The sequence below is a fragment of the Cyclopterus lumpus genome, chromosome 4 (assembly GCF_009769545.1).
Source record: "Cyclopterus lumpus isolate fCycLum1 chromosome 4, fCycLum1.pri, whole genome shotgun sequence".
Taxonomy (NCBI): domain Eukaryota; kingdom Metazoa; phylum Chordata; class Actinopteri; order Perciformes; family Cyclopteridae; genus Cyclopterus; species Cyclopterus lumpus.
In genome coordinates this window covers 1,343,518-1,363,090 of record NC_046969.1, presented here as the reverse complement: position 1 = coordinate 1,363,090, position 19,573 = coordinate 1,343,518, and the positions used below count along the sequence as shown (strand labels likewise).

The 19,573-nt window shown below is 44.3% G+C and overlaps 2 protein-coding genes across 2 annotated transcripts in view; one reads left to right on the top strand and one right to left on the bottom strand.

Moving 5' to 3' along the window:
* Window positions 1-16,620, top strand: part of rab6ba (RAB6B, member RAS oncogene family a) — a 41,341-nt gene extending 24,721 nt beyond the window's left edge. The window contains exons 3-8 of the mRNA XM_034531025.1: window positions 548-601; window positions 975-1,080; window positions 2,585-2,696; window positions 7,935-8,028; window positions 9,362-9,428; window positions 13,716-16,620. Coding sequence (XP_034386916.1) covers window positions 548-601; window positions 975-1,080; window positions 2,585-2,696; window positions 7,935-8,028; window positions 9,362-9,428; window positions 13,716-13,780 — 498 coding nt within the window. The 3' untranslated portion in view covers window positions 13,781-16,620. The remainder of the gene's footprint in view (window positions 1-547; window positions 602-974; window positions 1,081-2,584; window positions 2,697-7,934; window positions 8,029-9,361; window positions 9,429-13,715) is intronic.
* Window positions 16,621-18,800: 2,180 nt separating this feature from the next.
* Window positions 18,801-19,573, bottom strand: part of im:7152348 (uncharacterized protein LOC559250 homolog) — a 4,211-nt gene continuing 3,438 nt past the window's right edge. Inside the window, exons 4-5 of the mRNA XM_034531395.1 lie at window positions 19,079-19,201; window positions 18,801-18,998 (exon numbers count right to left, since the gene is read on the bottom strand). Coding sequence (XP_034387286.1) covers window positions 18,953-18,998; window positions 19,079-19,201 — 169 coding nt within the window. The 3' untranslated portion in view covers window positions 18,801-18,952. The remainder of the gene's footprint in view (window positions 18,999-19,078; window positions 19,202-19,573) is intronic.

The following is a 19,573-nucleotide window of genomic DNA, read 5'->3' as shown; positions in this document are numbered from 1 at the left end:
TGTATACAGTAGACTAACTTTTGACAGCAGTGAGGAGGACGTTGATGAGGTCCAGGAAGAAATCATTTAGACCTGAAAGGATTCAGGGAAAAACACCCCAAAACAATGTGGCTTGGGGGGTGGAGATCATAGGGAATACACCTTTTTTATTCAACGTTTTGTTGAATAATATGTTTTTGTTGTTCTACTCACAAAATGTCAAATAAGTCAAAAATGTCATTTTCAAAAGTTGTATTATAAATGTTTGCATGCATGTCTGCTTATGACAAGTTACATACAGTTAAATTACCCCAACATTCCCAGTTTATTCCTGTTAATTCCCGTGGAAAGTTTCCAACTTTGAATATTCCCAGAATTTTGCAACCCTACTCAGTGGTGAGCAGGGTCGTCCTTCTATTAGAGGATCGGCGGTTCGATCCCTGGCTCCGCTAGCCCATGTCGACGTGTCCTACGGTGTGTGAATGTGTGTGAATGTTAGTTAGTCCTGATGGGCCGGTGTCACCTTTGGATGGATTAACATTCGTGCTGTTTTCTTCCCCTAAACCAGGCCACAATTGGAATTGACTTCCTGTCGAAAACCATGTACTTGGAGGATCGAACGGTAAGAAGCCTCAGTCACAGCTGTACAGTGTCATGTGACGCGTTATGTCCCAGCAGCCTTTGTGTCTGCTGGTTTCTACAGTAATGCATGAGCTCATTGACACACGCGTGTCCTCTGTCTTTATGGATATGAACGTGTCTGCATGTCTGTTTAGCTCGAGGAATCTTTTCATACTGCAGCACGACCTTGGCTGCGTTATCGCCACTCATAAATAATGAGTGTGGACCTGGCGTCTGAATACCCTCAGACGCTTATCTATTTGTGCCATCATTGTGTTGTGTACTGTGTGTTGTGTACTGTGTGTACTGTGTGGCTCTCTGACTACCTATCTGAATAATCTCAGTCTCCTCAGCTGTCTCTCTCTGAACCCCAGGTGAGGTTGCAGCTCTGGGACACAGCGGGACAGGAGCGCTTCCGGAGCCTCATCCCCAGTTACATCCGGGACTCCACTGTGGCTGTGGTGGTGTACGACATTACAAGTCAGTGTCCCCTTATGACATATGGACACATCATCATAACCCTTAGTGGCCTCTGTTCTGCCTGCTAGTGTTCATCTGTAATCATAAGTTTGTCGTTTTCTTATCTTTTTTTTACCGAAACCTTCACAGTCTCTAATTGTGAAACATTTATGACAGCTGGATCCAAGTTGAAATTTAACAAATATCTCTTTGATATTTCCCATAAGCAAATTTGATGGACTGCACATTGAGATGAGACTTATTGCTCCCCCCTTCTCAAATTCACTCCGTCCTCCGTCCTGGTTGAGTAAGCGGTCACAGCGAAGGCAGCTAAATACTACAAGTCCAACAATACAGCAGAACAAGCTATCGTTGTTTTAATTAGGAAGTCTTTTATTCTATGTGCAGGCGTGATCTGGCTTCATGCTGCTCGAGGTGCGACGTCCACGTCTAACGGCTCACTTCCCATTGCTCCACGCCACATTTCAACTGTCTTGTTTTGTACAGTGCAGGATGTCAAGCTCACAAACACAGTTCCTGTGTCTCCGTAACAAGAGTCAACTCGTGCTTTTACTGTGACATATTTACATCAGTAATAACTTAATACAGCGTCTTTCTCGGGAATGTCGCCATAGAAACCCAGCTCCTGATACTGCAACGTGTACTTTCATCAGGGGGCCATTGTGTTTCTTAATTAGGTTTAAAAGAGATTTATATAAAACAAAGAGAGAATTGTATATTTGCTTGCACTGCACCATATATACATAAGCATTTATGTCTATGAATGCATTTATATATATATATATATACATTACTGCTTTATAGAAAGAATTGTTTATCCTGAATATATCATATTACCTCGCTAAGGTATTCTGCTTAACAGTAATCGTAACAAGAAGTATTCAACTGTAGTTTTTAAAACCATGTAATATTCACTATTGTGAGGATAATTTTCCATGACAGAAAGTGACATTTAGTCCTTCTCAAATCTATCTGTTGCTTCTTTTTAAATGTTTAAACATGCAAATTACATTTAATGTAATATGATTGCCCTCAGGAAGTACCTTTTATTCCTGATTTTATGGACAAATATGTTCCCAAAACCCCAAAACCATGTTCCTTTTCTTTCCTCCCTGAAAAGGAGGTGGGGCCAGTCTCATCACTGTCCCAGTCCAAGAATACAATCCGATACTCGGTAGACCTGGCAAAGGGACTCCAACGTGCTACCATGCATATGTTGTGTGATTCCAGTGCATTGTGGATCATCTATCAGCGTATATCTTAACATCAGCATGTGTAAGATCTTTGTCTAGAATGAATAATTAGCAGCAGGAGGTAATCCAAAATGTCGGGCACATTTTGAACAGATTTCCGCAGAGTATTTCCTGCCAGCTGCTATAAAAACACCCAGCATGTCTGTTTGAACCTCCAGGTGAAATGTGACTAGGTTAGTTTAGAGAGAGGTGTCGTTGCTGCAGTTCACAAACATAACGCATCGTTAATCTGACTCCTTTCTCCTCGGCAGACGTGAATTCATTCCACCAGACGTCAAAATGGATCGAGGACGTGAGAACAGAGAGAGGAAGTGATGTCATCATCATGCTCGTCGGCAACAAAACAGACCTGGCGGATAAGAGGTGCGTATGTCACAGCACCTGTAGCGCCGTCTCCTTTCACGTCTCGGCACCATGGCAACCATGATGTGTCAGTCCGTCTGTCGGCCTGTGGGAACATTCAGTCGAGCATCCTCAGACGGACTCCCTGCAGAGCAGATGATTGGATTAGAGTCCTGCTGAATACATCTGTATGTTATTGAATTAATTATCTTGAGGCCAAAAATAACTCCTTAGTTTAACATATGAATCTTCATATAATGCCACCTCAGTAAGTCTCATGAAGACGGGTACATTCGCTCCATTATGTATCAAATGTCTGAATGAATGCACTCATTAGCATAACAGGTTATGTTGCGTGTTGTCATAGTAATTATGGTGGAACATTAGGTAACTCAGCGGCTCTAATTTCTACAAGCAAGCAATCATTTTTTCCACTTTCAAAGCAATAACTCAGTGACTTGGCCCCCGGTGACACTCAAGCAATCAGGATCGATGTGCACAGGGGACTTATTTTTTATAATTAATATGATGCTGTTTAATACAGCTGAGAAGGAGAAAGACATCGATTTGAAGCAGGGTAAAGGTGAGATGACGTGAAAATACAGGGAGAATTGAACCATAAAATTGCCTTTGCCAAAATGCATGAATGGTGCATTCCCTTTGCTCGAGATAGAATACAGACGTAAAGTCATAAGTCCCAATGTTGCTTCCTTCTTTTACTGAAAATACGCTGAACCACTTTATCTCCATTGTTTTTACTCGCGTTGATACACAGAATTGCAGCTGTTCAACGTTATTGTTGAGCCAATGAGTGACTGACAGCTGTGGGACATGACACACGCCCAGTGTCACCGGAGCTGTGAGGCTGGAGGCTGATGGCGCTATCAAACAAAGGGGTGGTGTCTGCTGGAGGAGCCCAGTATTTACCAAGTCGACACTTTGCTAAAACAGCTGACCGTCTACTCTCTGGTCTGGTTGACTGATCTCGTCTCAGTTTGAGAAAACGGTGGGCCAACATGGTCGATGTTGTTGTGGAGCGATTGGGCTTGATCCTCTGGCTCAGAATCAGATTTCCATGCATAAGTGGCGCACACATAATTGAATTGCTCTACACAGCATGAACATGTCGAGGATCTACTTTGAGCAGCGGAAGCATTCTTGTGTCTTAGAAACAACGTGCAACTGACTGCAGGGCATGCATAAAAGAAAGTGCTGAGGATGGCAGTTTCAAAGATGCAGCTCGCTGGCTCTGTCAATATAACTTCGTGGTTGCCATGCCAACAGACCAAAGGCAGGAACTCTTGGTTTTTGAGATTGAAATTGTGAAGGTACAGTAAGACCCGGCAAGAATCCCATGTGTTTCCATTTAAGATCCCATGTGTTTCCATTTATTTAAGATGATATCAAAAGTATGGAAACTCAAAGGGGACTTTATTAATATGATAGTGTAAACAGCAATAATCCTATTTTAATTGGAAAAGCAGTTTGACATCTAATTTCCGGAAGTGTTATCAGAATGTACAGTGGACCACATTAATAATTACATGTTAAGTCAGATTTGATCTTTTTGCACAATATTGTGCACTGTAAATGAAATGTCAAATAGAACATTTATTTTTCAATATAAAAACTTTTTTTAAATTTGTCATAAGCAGAATATCAGGTTACTTTGTTTTTATTGCATTTTCATTTCCAAATTTGAATCAACATTTGATTATTGTTATTGCTGTACAGCAGAGTCTGACTTTGAAAATGAACCCTTTTCCTTTTCAATCTAGTCATAGAACATGTAATATAATGCTGGGGACTCTCATTTTGAATAGTCTCCAATGAGTTGTGATATTAATTCACATAAAATTATTTTGAAGATGTTTTCCTCCAGAAAAACTGAACTGAAAACTACTGAACCTTTTCAGTCATTTATGTTAGTCCATTAAATGTTCCCTGACATAGAAGTGAAGGTTGTTTACTGGCTTTACATCTGACTCAACCTCATCTCTGTGTATGATGAGCCTCAAATCAGTGCAGAAAAGAATATGGATTGTTACTGTTTTGTTACTCCAGCACCACATTTCCCCCCTCATGCAAATGTGGTTGAGCCAGTAGAAGTTGCACATGCAAGCGATGATAAATGTTGGCGTCGCTGTGGGCTTTGTTCCGTGTTCCTTTAGTGGTGCTACGCTGTCAGAACTGACACTGACGAGTCTTTATGGATTCACTTTGTGACAATATCGAAATGTACATCAAATGAACAAGAATAGGTAGTGCGTCGTATGCCGGTGTCTGAGGACATGACTTGGCACCTGATCTGACAGCGCTGTAAATAATGTGGCTGACATTGACAAATGAGTTGGAACACCTCAGCGTGAGGGAGAGGAACAGCCTCTGGGTCCGTTTGGAGGTAGCTGTGTGTCGCTGGACTTTAAGACATCCTGAAATAATACATTTAATAATAATAATAATAATAATACATTTATTTATATAGCACCTTTTAAAAACAGGGTTTACAAAGTGCTCTACATAGAAGCAAGGTAAAAACACAACATCAATACAAGTAAATATTTCAGAAAATACATGAGGCAAAGGAGACAATGTCATATAGGCAATGAACACAATAGAGAAATAGAAAATTACAAATACAAACTAAAATAGGGGAACCAAAGAACTGCATAAAAGGACGACATCTTGAAGGTAATAAAAGGTGTACCAGTCCAGTTTTGGGGAGTGGAGTCAGCAGGAAGAGTAGAGGGTGGTGGGGGAGCTGTAACAGTTCCTAATTTCGTTGCCACCATCTCGCTCTTGGGGACTGTTGTTGTGATGACGAGCTGCAGCGATGCGCGCGGCCGACCAGAGGGAGGGGATGGAAAGCGTGGAGCGATCAGGCCAGGAGCAAACAAACCCTCCGCGAGAGGCCCTGTGGATGCAACGGGGCTGATGGAGTCCGAGCGCCTCGATGGCCGAGACGAACAGAGGAGCAGAGAAGCCATTGAGCCCGAGGAGCTGCGAGGTGGAACACTGCAGAACCACGGCAGACGAGGAGGACGCAATCGCCAACCACGGACCGGACCACCGGAGCACCAGGACCGCTGAGAGGTGACCAGCCTCAGAGCAACAGCACGGAGCAGGGAGTCGGCCGGCTCGCCCGCAGCCGCCAGCCAGCAAGAGACCATCGGCCAGACAGCAAGAGACCGTCGGCCAGCCAGCAAGAGACTGTTGGCTAGCCAGCAAGAGACCGTCGGCCAGCCAGCAAGAGACTGTCGGCTAGCCAGCAAGAGACCATCGGCCAGCCAGCAAGAGACTGTCGGCTAGCCAGCAAGAGACTGTCGGCTAGCCAGCAAGAGACTGTCGGCCAGCCAGCAAGAGACCGTCGGCCAGCCAGCAAGAGACTGTCGGCCAGCCAGCAAGAGACTGTCGGCCAACGCCAGTTGACCAGATCGCAGTGGTGGAGAGCAGGAGCCGACGGCATCACAAAATAAAAAATAATCCAAGATTTGCAGAACAATTAAGTCAGAAGAATGGCTACACTGTTAAATAAAATTAAAAATAATTTAAATGAATGTTAAATTGTAAAAAAGGTAGAAAAAACCCAAAATAAAAACAGTCCTAGACAGAGCGGCGTTAAGTGAAATGGGTCCATTTAGTTCAGCACTGACACGTCTAACCTAACATCACTTGATTTGAGGGTTTTGCTTTGCTGTGATATGATATGGTGCAATGTGGTTATCTTTGTTCATGCGTGGTGGAGCTTCTCACAATGCTAAGAACCGAGGGGGGTCGGCGTATGCACAGCTTATGGGCTGCAGGGTCCCCGGAGGCCCAAGTGTGCATCGTACACCAGGCAGCATCAAACCTGGTGGAGCGGGATGTACTGCACGCTGACTGTTTCTATCCTGCTGCTGCAATACTTTGGTGTGTACTTTCCAGTGGTGGTCGACAGCTGCTGACATTAGCATTCATTTAGCTATTCGGTTTCTGTCCCCACTTATTCCTGAAGGAAATGTCAGGTTCTTTTTGCAGCTAAATGCTCGCCGCTAACTGTGTCTGCTCAGCCGGTAGAAGAACTACCGGGTGGAGCCATAACCCTCCGTGGGGTGGTAGCTGTAACAGTTTAACCCTTTACTTAAGATTGTATTATGTATACCAAAGCACTGGCAACGAGGAAGATCTTGGAAAGATAATAATAATAATAATAAATATGAAACAAATTTAAATCAAACCCTATAAACTAAAAAGTAAATCGGTCTTAAATATATATTAGAGAGAGAGAGAGAGAGAGAGAGAGATTCATGTGTCATAATCAACTACAAAGTTAAGACAAGTTAATGCCTCTCGGAGAATACAAAAAGAGGATTAAATTGATCTTTTTGTTAACTTTGTTATGCAGAGTAACGACTCATCTCTCTGCTTTGCATTTCCCTTTTGAGGAGACGTGGCTGAAGTGAGAGCTGCGCTCTAACTCCGGATGCTCTGCTGCCGTGCATGAATTGTTGCTCAGATGCCACATATTTTGCACCCATTGTGAAATTGTCTGATGATGTTATAGCCACAGCAGCGCTGGTGCAACTCTGTCAGCTGGTGTTTTTATGCAAATGCATCTCCAGTGCAGTGTTTTCTCTTCTCGCTGCTCCTCCCTCTCCTCACAGAGAGTGAATCTTTCTTCTGTGCTGTGATGCAGGGGAGGAGCGTTGTGTGGTGCGTTGCACTACAGGATAACTTGTGTTCAGACTGGGGTTACAGCCAGTCCGTTAAAAGGAGAGCTTTCCTTTTGTTTGTACAGCTAAGATGTCCTTTGTGTTAAGAGGAACAGAGAAGTCTGGTTACGTCATTGCTTTCCAGCAGACTCGCGGCAGGTTGATTCAAGCCGGCCGTCTTAATGAAGCGGCTGCTGCGCAGTCAGCAGGAAGGCTCTGATCTCTCCGTGTGTGTTATGGACACCTGACACAGCGAGAGCCAAACCCACACTGCCAGATTCATTAAGGCGCGATGCAAATTGGCTGTTATTAATGTCTCGCAGTACAATGTCGTTAATCATTCTCCAGTCATTAGCTAATAAGTCTGGTGCATTCTCACTAGCCCAGAAGAGCAGGAGCTCCAGCTGCAGTTAGTGGGCTTTACTGCACGTCTGGCGGCCGCTCGCCTCTTATTGTCTGTCGACGGTGGAAGCCTCCGCTTTGTGCCCACACACTTTAAACACTTTGCTATTATTTATAATGCATTGATCTGCAACGTTTTCATGATAACTCCCCGACTTCTTCACAGGCAAATCACAATTGAGGAAGGCGAACAGAGGGCCAAAGAGCTGAGCGTCATGTTCATAGAGACCAGCGCCAAGACGGGCTACAACGTCAAGCAGGTGAGTTCAGAGCAAGTCTGCTGCTGCGATATGTCTCTAATAAAGAATGGCAGACTATTCAGATGCACTCACGCAGACTTTACGCAGCGGTTTGCCAGCCGTGTGGAGGTGGCAGGGTTTGAGCTCTCCTCCTGTCAGTCTTCACGTAACAATCTTTGACACTTTTCATCCAATCAACCGATTGCTACGCCCCGAGAGAGGCAGCCTGACAACGTCAAACATATGTATTGATCACGTCTCCATGGTCGGACGACATGTCACACACACTACTGTTATTTATGAGCATGTCCTAGCACTCCATCACTGCCTTTCCTGGCTCACTGCTCTGTTTCCTGGCTGTGATTTAGTGGCATTGCATGAAACTTGCAATGTGTGTCACGTCTAGTGCTCATGCGAGTGCATCCCTCACCAAAACACCGCTGGTGGTAAAAACCTCCTACAGGATACCTATAAATACCTTACTCGTAGTAGTAAAGCAGCTCTTCTCTGAATTGTGCAGGTATTCAGTCTTTTTTAGTGACATTTAATGAATAAATCTGATGTTTAGAGAAATTAGTGGGATCCCGATACAAAGGGAAACGTACCCGGTTGGACAACAGCGATGAGTTTCTGTGCAGACGTTTGTCTGAGTTCATAAGTAGCGCGACGAAGGCGAGCTGCACTGTGTCGGTCAGTGAACGGTGTTGCTGGCCTCGCTCGCCCCGCGGCGCCGTGCAGACAGAGGAGGCTATTCTTCAGCTCGCTTCAGGACGGTGGAGTCTGACAGCCAAATGCCAGGATGCAACACCGCGGTGGGAAACCTTTCATGCAAAGGTCACAGAGCTTCCCGCTGAGATGAGGCGTCGGCATCAATGTCACCATCTTCCATGAGAACTAATACGTCATGGAGTAAGATGCATAACCACAGGTGTTTTTTAACACTGGGAAATGCGTCAAATCATCGCGTAAACATGACTTTCCCCAAAAATGAGATTGATGATTTCAGGTTGAAACTGTTTGTGTTAATGGTATAAAGTCAACTTAGACTGAGACTTCACACTCAATCTGGTCAGGTTAGCAGCCTCAGCATTCAAGACATTCTTTTATTTAGTTGTAAAGTAACTCTGTAAATCAGTCTGCTCTCTTAACTGCATTACTCCATGTTATTAATACTTTTAAAAAAACGTCACAGTGTGTATAGAATTAACCAAATCTGAAGAAAGTTCATATCCAAGTCAAATGAATAATAGTAAATGGCTGCATGGAAATCAGGACAAAGGGATGGATGATGTCTGGATCTCTGCATCTTGTGTTCTCCTTGAAGTTAACTCGTTCTCTTCCATTCTGTTTCCAGCTGTTTCGACGTGTGGCCGCTGCTCTTCCGGGAATGGAAAGTATGCAAGAAACGAGCAAAGAAGGGAGTATCCTTTGACCATTTACACACCCCTTTGTTCTATTAAACCCATGTTAATGATAATATGTTAACCGCTTCAGCTCAGAGGAAACATTTTCTCATTTCAATCTCCTTGTGATAGCAGCTCCAGAGGAGTTTCAGGAAGTAGCGTCATTTTAATCAGTGACTAAAGAGAGCCGTGTTGGCTCCTCGCCCGCATTAATCCTCACATCTGTAAATATATCAGACGTGGGTAACAATAAAGCAGCCTACACTTCACACTCATTTAGACTTTTGTAGTTTGCAGTTCAAAGAGACATTCCACGCATAACAGATACTGTAATCTTTAAAACTATTTAGTTCACTGAATTCTTCTGTTTGGTTATCTGTTCTCACACTCGTAGCTCTGTTCCTGTCGTACTGGAGAGCATTTATGCTTTTGTTCCTTTACAGTTTCAATGTGAACCTCACAATAAGTTGTGCAGAACAAAATAAGCGTTGATAATAAAAGGAAAGTCTGGGAACTCAATAATAGTTGTGTGGATGTAGCCTGAGGAATACCCCCCCCCCCCCCCCCCCCCCGTATATGTTGTTTTACAGTTGTGCAAGCATCAGTAGTTTTTAAGATTTGCATACAGTAAGTCGGCAGCATTTCAAGTTGTCGCTGTTCTTCCTCTGACAGCGCTCGTCCTTCTCATCCTCGTCAGCACACAAAGTGAGCTGCCATCTCTATGGTAACTGTGGGTGAATTATGAAGATGTCTTTTTCTTGTACTATGTGCATATAGCATTGTCTCGCCGCATTCATCTGCTCCGACTCCAACATCAATAGACGGTGACCTTGGTGTGGAGGAAGAATGCCTTCATTTGTCTCCCGAGCAGCTCTGATTATCGCCCACTCATCGTTTACTGGGAGTTGGCAGCCTTCGCAAACTGCGTGGCCTCAATAATAAACTCAGTAACCTGACAGCCCTCTGAACTGTGGGGATGGCCCCTTTGCTTTTTTATTGCAGTCAGACATATTTCCTGGCTATAATTCATCACTCACATCCAGCCAATTACCTTTATCTCTCTTCTGTTTAAAAAAGAACCCTCTGTCTTTAATGAGGCATAATGGCTGTGAGCGGTGGAGGTGTGCTGATGGATGGCAGGTGATGGCAGCTCCGCTGTCACTTAATGGAGCGTCTCTTCTGTTGTTATTGTATTGGGAATAGTATTGATTTTACTGGGAGAAGCACGGAAATGACGCGCATGTTCAATAGCCTGAATGTGTTTTATCACCTGCACTTTTAATATGGCATGGTGCACAGGATATTTACATTGTTCTTCATATTAAGGCCTTTACACAGGGGGCTTGAAAATGCAAAATTATATATTATGCGTCAAAACTGTTCACACTGGCGCCGATGCAAATTTGCGTCAGTTGCAATCCTTTTAAAAAGAATTGCACAGACGTGTGAGGGCAGAGGACCTTCTACCAGGATCCTATTGACTCAGCGTCTGGCAGTCTGAGCTAAACTGTCTATGGCCTGAAGCTACTGTAAGCTATTTTATTGAGTTTCTTTTTAGAGTTCTGTCTTGTAAACAGTTACACAGTGTCTACGTCTAGGGATTTTATTGTGAAAGGTATGAGCAGAGGGAGTGGATCTGGTCCTTTAATACTGACGGGAGGAGTGAAGTCAGTGGCGCACAACGCAAAGAGAGCATACGCACAAGCCTTCCAGCCCCCGGTCCACTAAAAGAAAACCTGGATTCTAGGACACAAAGATTTAAATACCCAACGTGATTTACTTTAAAAATAAATTATCCTATGAGTTTCAGATGCCTCTTTTCCAATATAAATAAGTATGTTTGGGCCCCGTGGCATTACGAGACAAAAAACTGTTATTCCACTATTTGGGCCACTATGTCCAATTTGCTTCAAAGCCTGACTCTCTTCTGTTGGGGCTGTTTGGTTGTTGTACATTAACGTGTAAGTCTGTTCTGCATAACGCGATTGGTTGATACCTTTATTCACTCCGACAAAGTGACCTCATTACGGAAAAAAAGTAAGCAAATTAATCATACGAGAAAGAACAAAACGCCTGTAGCGTAAAGGCCCTTAAGCAACGATTCAGGGACTGTAAGCAAAGTACCCAACAAAAGTGATTTAATGGAAGACTTGGATACAAGTTCCACTTGGTATTTACTTTTTTTTAACGACTCCTAGATAGTTTTTTTAAGAAAGTAATCACAGTGTGCTCTCTGTTCCGTTAAATCGCTTGTTGGGGTCACGCTGACTTGTGGTGGATGTCGGGGGCCTCTGGGGCTCAGTCTTCCGCTCTCTGTCGGAGAGCAATTTCCAGCAGGGTCGCCGGGTACCACGCCACTGTGGGACCGCAGAGAGCAAGAAGAGGCCGCTTGACCCAGATCAAGTGCCGGGGTCGTCCACGTTAATGAGGGAGAGCCAGGGAGCAACATGAGTCACGGCAGGCCCGTGGCCATCATCAGCCACTCCGTGATTTAGTTGATTTGTTCTGAAGTAGCTCATATTATTCAGGGTTGTTTTGTGAAGAACATTACATCAGTTGAGGTGTTAAAACCCAGAAGAATACAGAATGCCGCTACAAGACCCCCAAGCATGCATGTGTTGTCAGGTGTGCAGCATTCATGCGCTTTAAGAATAACAATGAAGCCCCCTGCCCCCACAGCAAGTGGACTCTCTTCTGTTCCATCCTCGGCTCTCTTGTCTTTTTGATATTTTGTTAAAGATATGATTTTAAATCAGTCAATATTACTTGTAGGGAAGAACCCCAAAGAGAATGCGCAGCGGATTCTGCAGTCCCCCCGCGCTGCAGTGCCTTGTAGCATCTTGCAGCTCGTTATTTTTGTGGTTGTTGTAGTTGTTATGGTCTGGGACTTTACTGTGTTGGGTCGCCCCTCTCATCATCGGCGTGTGTTTTTTTCCAGAAATAAGCTCTCATAAACCCTCTGTGCGCTACTGCCCAGCAATAAAAGCTGACAGCAGGCTGGTGAACACAGTGGAGCATTTAGCTCTATATTCCCCTCCAGAGTATCAGAAATGCAACTCTTTCACCATGTCAACTTAAAGGGGGCAATGTGTCTGTGATGCGTTTACAGCGTGGTTGTGCTGCCCCCTAGTGGCTACAAAAGTCAAATCGTGTAGTCTTGACACACGATTTCCGGTTATTGAGGTTTCCTCTGGGAACAGACGATGTTCGGCAGATGTTTATTGCAGCTGCAAGCCGCCTGTCTATTGTTTATAAGCCGTTAACTTCCTGAACAATTTGTGCACACGACGACAATATGAAACATATGCTATGACTGTGGCACAGAAATGGGGCTCATCACTCACTGTTCAGGAGATGCTGTAGACTGTACCTGCACACACACACACACACACACACACACACACACACACACACACACAGGTATCAGAGGGCTGACTCGGTCTGCTGGAGATCAGGCCTCCACAATCCAAACGGGAGTGCTCAAGTGTACGTTTGCATTGAAAGACTGAAATGCTTCCTCATGAGCACACGCGCATCAACCCGCTGCGCTAACAGCACCACCACTGCAGGGCGGGCTTGTGAAAAGCCCCAGTGGGACTGTTTACACTCCATTGCATACAATATGTAGGCCACAGTCTCCGTAGGCCTCCTTATACATGCATTAATTTAGCAAGAAAAGTGAATAATAAAGGTGGCGTGCTGCCACACTCACTGTGGTATTATGAAAGCATGATACACTTCTTGTCTCCTTCAAAACAGAGCCCGATGCCCTTTGTTCTCACTGCAAAATATGGAAAATAATAATAACATGGAAATTAAACCTTTTCTGAATTGTGTAAAAAACCAAAAAAATAACACTGCAGAATCATTTTAACTCATTAACACTCAATAGTGCATCAGCGACAGTGACAGCCATTCTCATTATTACTAACAATAGAAGAGATGATTTCCTGTTTAGCTGAATAACATGTGGAGGAGGTCAGGTGAGTATTGCTGTAATTACTTGATTCCTGATTCTGTTTTAAGAATATTTGTACTTGTTTTACTTTTTTGTACATTTTATTTATTTATAAATGGTCCCACAAAAGTTTTCTTTGGCTATAAGTGGTTAGAATTGTTGATGCCTGGCCTTTTAATGGCAATACATAGATTAATGGGGAAATAGCCCCATCTAGTGGTCAACAGTCAAACATTAAGTCCTCAGTTCTCTGAATGTAAAGGAATGATCCTTTCAGCTAATTGATATGTGAATGTGGCTGATCCAACACCGAATGTTCCCAAAGCTTCCTTAACGTTGTTCTCCAGTGATCGACATCAAGTTGGACAAACCGCAGGAGCCCCAGACTACCGAAGGCGGGTGCTCCTGTTAATGCTCGGCACCTTCGTGGAACAAAAAACAAAACATCATTCACGCCACATGCTTGTTATGTTGCTTCCTATTGGTTAACCTGCAGTTGACTTTGCACGTTGAGAATCTGGCCTCCTCACCTGACTATTGGTCATCGGTTGGAACTAGCAATATGTGAATTTGGTTCTAAAAGTAGTGTAGCCTACTTTGTTAATGAAACTGCCAAAAAGTCTTACAACTTGCGAAAAAACAAAAAGATGAAAAAAAGAAGAACCCCAACTTACATATGTGGATACAAGTTTTTTTTTTTAAGTAGAAAAGGAAGTTTCCCCAGTTTCTTTTTTGTATTTTTGTATATTCAGGGAAAGGTTGTTTTTTTAAAGATGCAAACAACTCGGCTCTGTATTTGATGGTTTGATAAGAGCAGATGGTTTTAGACATTATTCTATGGATCCCACTCTTGTTAGAGGCAAAAATGGAGGTCCTCCCCACATTATTACCCAAATGTTAGTCACGAGAAACCTTTATCGATCCCCTGACGTAGCCATTCATACCTACACTTAGCCATCTCAAGGCATATCACTGAGACGCAACCAGTTTAAACCTGGAGGGTTCCAAATATCTTCTATATTCATAGCATTAATATAGCAGCAAACAACTATTATCTGGAGGAATTCTCATGCGGCGCTGACGTAGCAGAAGGGCAGCAGCCAACCGCCACAAAGACAAATCACAGTTTGATCCTGTTATGAATCGTGCCCTGAAATGCACACATGATGTTTGTCAATTTAAAAAATAGTCTTGCACGTCAACAAGTGACAGTTTGTTGTAGTACTATTGATTTCTGTGTAAAAGCGGCCAATAGGTCACTAACACCAACACGGCCGTTACTTTGGCTAGCTAGTTAGCTTGCTAATTAGTTAGCTAGCTTGCTAGCTAGCGTGGCTGTGTGCTGAACCGATGTAACGTTCTTTTACTCGCCGGTAAAGGGAAAGAAAAGAGCGAGACCTGTTTGTTGGTGGAGTTCGAAACACAGGCGTCGTAGCTTCAAGCGAGAGACTTTACGAACGCCACGTTTGTTCTCTCTAATTACGTCTTATACCTCAACATTTTTACGGCAAAATGAGACTTTCCTGATGTGAAATATTTTCTTTTAAACTGACAAACATCGCGTGTGCAATTCATGTCAAAACAGGATATTAAAAAAAAGATTTGTCTCATTGACTACGATAAGTATTATTCCTAAATAAGGTCCCATGGAGGTCCACCGGAAAGGGGCGGGACTTCCCCTCTCTGTAGAGAACCTTTAAGCCTAAAAAGCCTCAGGTTTGGAGAGCCAATCACAGCTCTCCTGCCAATAACCGTGGTGGGATCCATAATTCTGCGCTCCGGTCATTCAACAGCAACCGAACTGCATCATCTTGAGTATCTAATGCATGCCTCGTTTTTTGAGCATAGGTACTGTCTACCAGTGTGCACAAGTTTGAATATGTAAACGGTAACATTGCACCAGTGACTTACCGCACTCTGATAATGACTGTCTTTTTGTTTATGGGAACTGTCGAACTGGATTTGTATACTTGACTTCAGAATATCTCTTTGTTGTGTGTGTGTGTGTGTAAATGTGTGCTTTTTGTATAGGCAACGCTACAATGCAGTCACGTAGAGGGCCACTGCCAATTCGTTACATTCTCGCCACATTACGGCACCACGTAGGTCACCATTTGTTTGCGGCGTGTCATAGATCCCCCCCACCCCACCACCACCACAGCAATGTGACATCTGCCGTTGCATCGTGTGATATCTTGGTAGTTGTGATTACTGTAGTCTGCACATGCGCTTTAGGGGAGTGATGGAGGATCGAAGGCCTCGTCCGGTGTCACAGAGGAACATGAACACAGAGTCCCCCCTGTGCTGGTCTGTAGACTCAATGATGGTTCTGGTATCAACCCGGACCGCTAACGTTTTTAGAAACTGCTTCTTGTCCTGGTAGAAGACTAATTTTCACTCGTAGACCTTTTTCAGGTTCATATGAAGTTCTGAAACGCTTCATTGTCAATGTCACTTGAATCCAGACCTGTCCGGTTGTCTCCCACTGAGGGGAGGTTTTCTTTGCTGCTGGTGTTTAAACTGACTACTGACGTTGGAATTATGCAATGTTGTTTTAATTTAATTTAATTACTCTTTTTTTTTTTTTAGAGCCAGGTATCATAACATCCACTCGTGGGGAAGTCAGCCAGTGTTGTGAACACCACTTTGATCCGTCTCTGAAGTGAAACCTTAATGCACTTTTTGAAGAACATGTTTTAGAATTAGTGACACTGTAAGTCTTAGAAAACATGGTATAAAAAAACGCTTGGAGTACTGTGACTTAGAGTAGACTCGAACGTTCATGGATTGTTCACACGTGTCCAAAAAGGGGAGCACTCCTGTGAGAACTAGTGAGCCTTTTTAACCCTTGGAATGAGCCAAATAATAACACTGAGCGAGAGAGAGCGAGTCGCATGGAGCCTCAAAGGGAGATATTGGCTGGAAAGCCCTCTTATGGGTTTGGGAGGGACAAAGACGGGTTGCCTTTCAAGCTCTAATCCCTCGGACTGAAAGAAAAAGTCATAATGTATCGACCCTCTGTGTTGCTGCCTATTTATTTTCACCAAACAGGAATGTACTGCTCTCATTACCGACCACACAGCCTTGTAACGAGAGCACTTTTTGAGAAATTACTATTTATTTTTAAACGAGGACAAATGGATAATCAGTTTCTGTAGACGTTTCCTTTGTATTTATTCCCCTTACATGTTAAAGTAGAGTCCCATTTAGAGGCCCATTTTAGCGTTCCCTGGAAATGGACCAGCCAATGTCTTGGCGTGTGTGGGGGGGGGTGGGGGGGGGGGGGGGGGGGGGGGGGGTGAGCACTTGAGGATGGAGGCCATGGCCATTCCCTTGGGGTGGGGGGTGGATGTTCTTTCACAGCTCTGTGCAGCGGACCTGATCAGTCCAGAGCTGGCTCTCCATTCACAGTGTACAGAGATCTAGCATGTCTCTCCAAATGATTAATAAAGATGTCTTATTACCAAAGCCATGCACAGTTCTTGTCTTTTCTGAACTTGTCTCTTCACACTGAACACATCTGAGGTACCCGTCTTCCACACTCTGTCCACCTTATCGTGTTGTTTTACACTACTTCTACTTTACTTTGAGTACACCATGAAAACATATTTGAAAAATGACACGGTACAAAGCTGTGGTTGCAGCTTGAATCTCAGAGAAATATCTAGATAATGTGATCAATCATATGGGAAAAATATCCACTTTTTTCTTGTGTTTCTCGACATCCATTTTCAAATCAGTCAATGGCGGTATGAAACTGGCAAAGTGTTCTGAGTCACCGCAACCACGAGAGGTCCTTGAGGAAGCAGCCGGACCTGGCCACCCTAAATATTATTGTGGTTTGCTGCAGCAGAATGTGAGATAAGCTTCAGACAGACAGACAGACATGCACACGCACACACGCACACATACACACTCGATGAAGGGGGCCTTGAGTTCATCTGAGGAATGTGATGATACATAACACTAAACCACCGGTGTAGTTACCAGTGATGAAGCAATAATTGTGTCAATGCTGAGTATTTTGTACATGTTGTAGCGTGCATGGTTTATAGTGTGACACAATAAAATAGACCCAGTTTATATCAATTAATAATTAGTATTTACTGTTTTCAGAATGACCTGCTAGATTAACCTGCTTTGGGGGTCCTGGGGCCAAAAACCAGCCACAGTTCAGCCCAATGAAGTCTCTCTTAAAGGCCAAAAGAATGTGTGCTTGAGTGGACAATATTATCCAACAGATCTGCAATTCATCCAATATAACATTGTGCAAATATGCAAACGCCACCAAGTAGCATAATCAGTTCTATCCGAGTTCCATCGCTGATTTTGCAAACGCACATTCTGATGGTTTTGGGCCACACACACAACACATATGAAATGCAGTTTGTATTTATAGCGCTTAATGAGCATTTATTTTTCATAAGCTCGATACCTCTGCACTACTTTTTAGAGGGAAACTTCACTTTGCAGAGTAATATTTTATAAATCAAACATGTGACGGTTACAGGGACTACTTTACTGCGTAGTGGTAGAATAGTTATACATGTACTGTTGTGCTTTTATTTCAGTATAATCTTTTGCATAAACAAGCCTCATTTGACATCCAGTGTGTGTTATGTTGTGCGGGTCTGAGTACTGGTTTCCTGTTCCGTTCCGCCCTCACAATCCCAGCGATCAACCGAAACCGGTTCCGTTTCGGTTGCTGCTCCGCGGGTTCGATGCCAGCTCGTTCGTAACTCGGATGCCGCGTCACGTGGCCTGGCAGCGTCACGGAGCAGCTGATGTGGCGACAGAGCACCGCGTCGGTCACAATATGATCCCACACACTCAGTGGAGACGACTTGTTGGGACGAGCTGCCGACCGAACCAGTGGGACCACTAACGGATGTCTCCAACGGGCCAATGAGCAGCGAGCTTGGGACCTCGTGCTCCCCTCATCCCAGAACGGGCTGTGTATTGTTTCTGAACCCTTTAGGTGCACATAAGGTGACACAAAAGAATAAATGAGAGTGATGGTCCAGCATTTTAATATCTGCCGTGCCAGATGCTCATTGAATGGCGTGTTTTAATCTCCTTTCATGGCTGGATGAGCCTTTTGTGACGCGTCGAGTCCATAAAGTAATATTCGCATTGTGCCGCTCATCTACTGGCTTCACCTTATTCCACTCACTTGAATAACTCGGCGTGTACGCGCACGGTGAAGGAGGCACGTCGTTGCTTTGAGCTCATGATTCTTTCAGCTCCCAAAAGCCACATCAGTTAGTAATCATACAAAAACAGAGGGGTTATTTCAAAAATACTTTTATTAAATACTTTGTCAACCAGCTGTCATAAATAGAAGGACAATAAGTTATATTCAATGTTCAGCATGTGGCTCCACGCGAAAGGGAACGTCCTCGGGAGACCATCTGTTAGGAGGGGGGGGGGTCCCGGGGTGCGAGTCCCACTGGGACAGCTGAACCAAATCCCAGAGCACCAGCTGGGAGATTAAGCCTGGAATAAATAATGGGGAGACAATGTCGTGACAGGGACACGCGTGGATTCTCGGAGCTAACGGCCACGCCCTCCCGTGGAGAGTCTTCTAAAGAGCGTCTTCAGTGGAAAGCCTGCGCCAGGATTTCATTTCCCTTCAAGAAACACAAACAACGATTAGTCCACTTTCCCCACGCGTGTGCGTGTTGTCTTCCGGCGCAGAGCCCCCACTTACACGTTGCTGCCAGGAACGATGCTCTCTGGGTGTCGCTTCGCCAGACTGAACCTCCGGAAGAAGGCGGGCAGCTTGAGTCTGGTTCCGTTGGTTCCGTTGGTTCCGTTGGACCTGGAGGACGCACTGAGGAGTCAAAGCCCCCCGTTAGAGACCGGGCTTCACACCACACGGGCCCGCAGAGCCGAGGTGCTAATGAGCCGCTGTGTGGACTAAAGTACAGATTAGCACCGACGTGTGCATCGGTAGGTATGACTGGAATCTATCGGGTCCACGGTCCACTTCAACGCTTGTTCTGAAGAGACACGATTCTCAATTTCTATTCTTTGTTGTTGTACATGTTTACTCCTAAACTCTCTCTCTCTCTCTCTCTCTCTCTCTCTCTCTCTCTCTCTCTCTCTCTCTCTCTCTCTCTCTCTCTCTCTCTCTCTCTCTCTCTCTCTCTCTCTCTCTCTCTCTCTCTCTCTCTCTCTCTCTCTCTCTCTCTCTCTCTCTCTC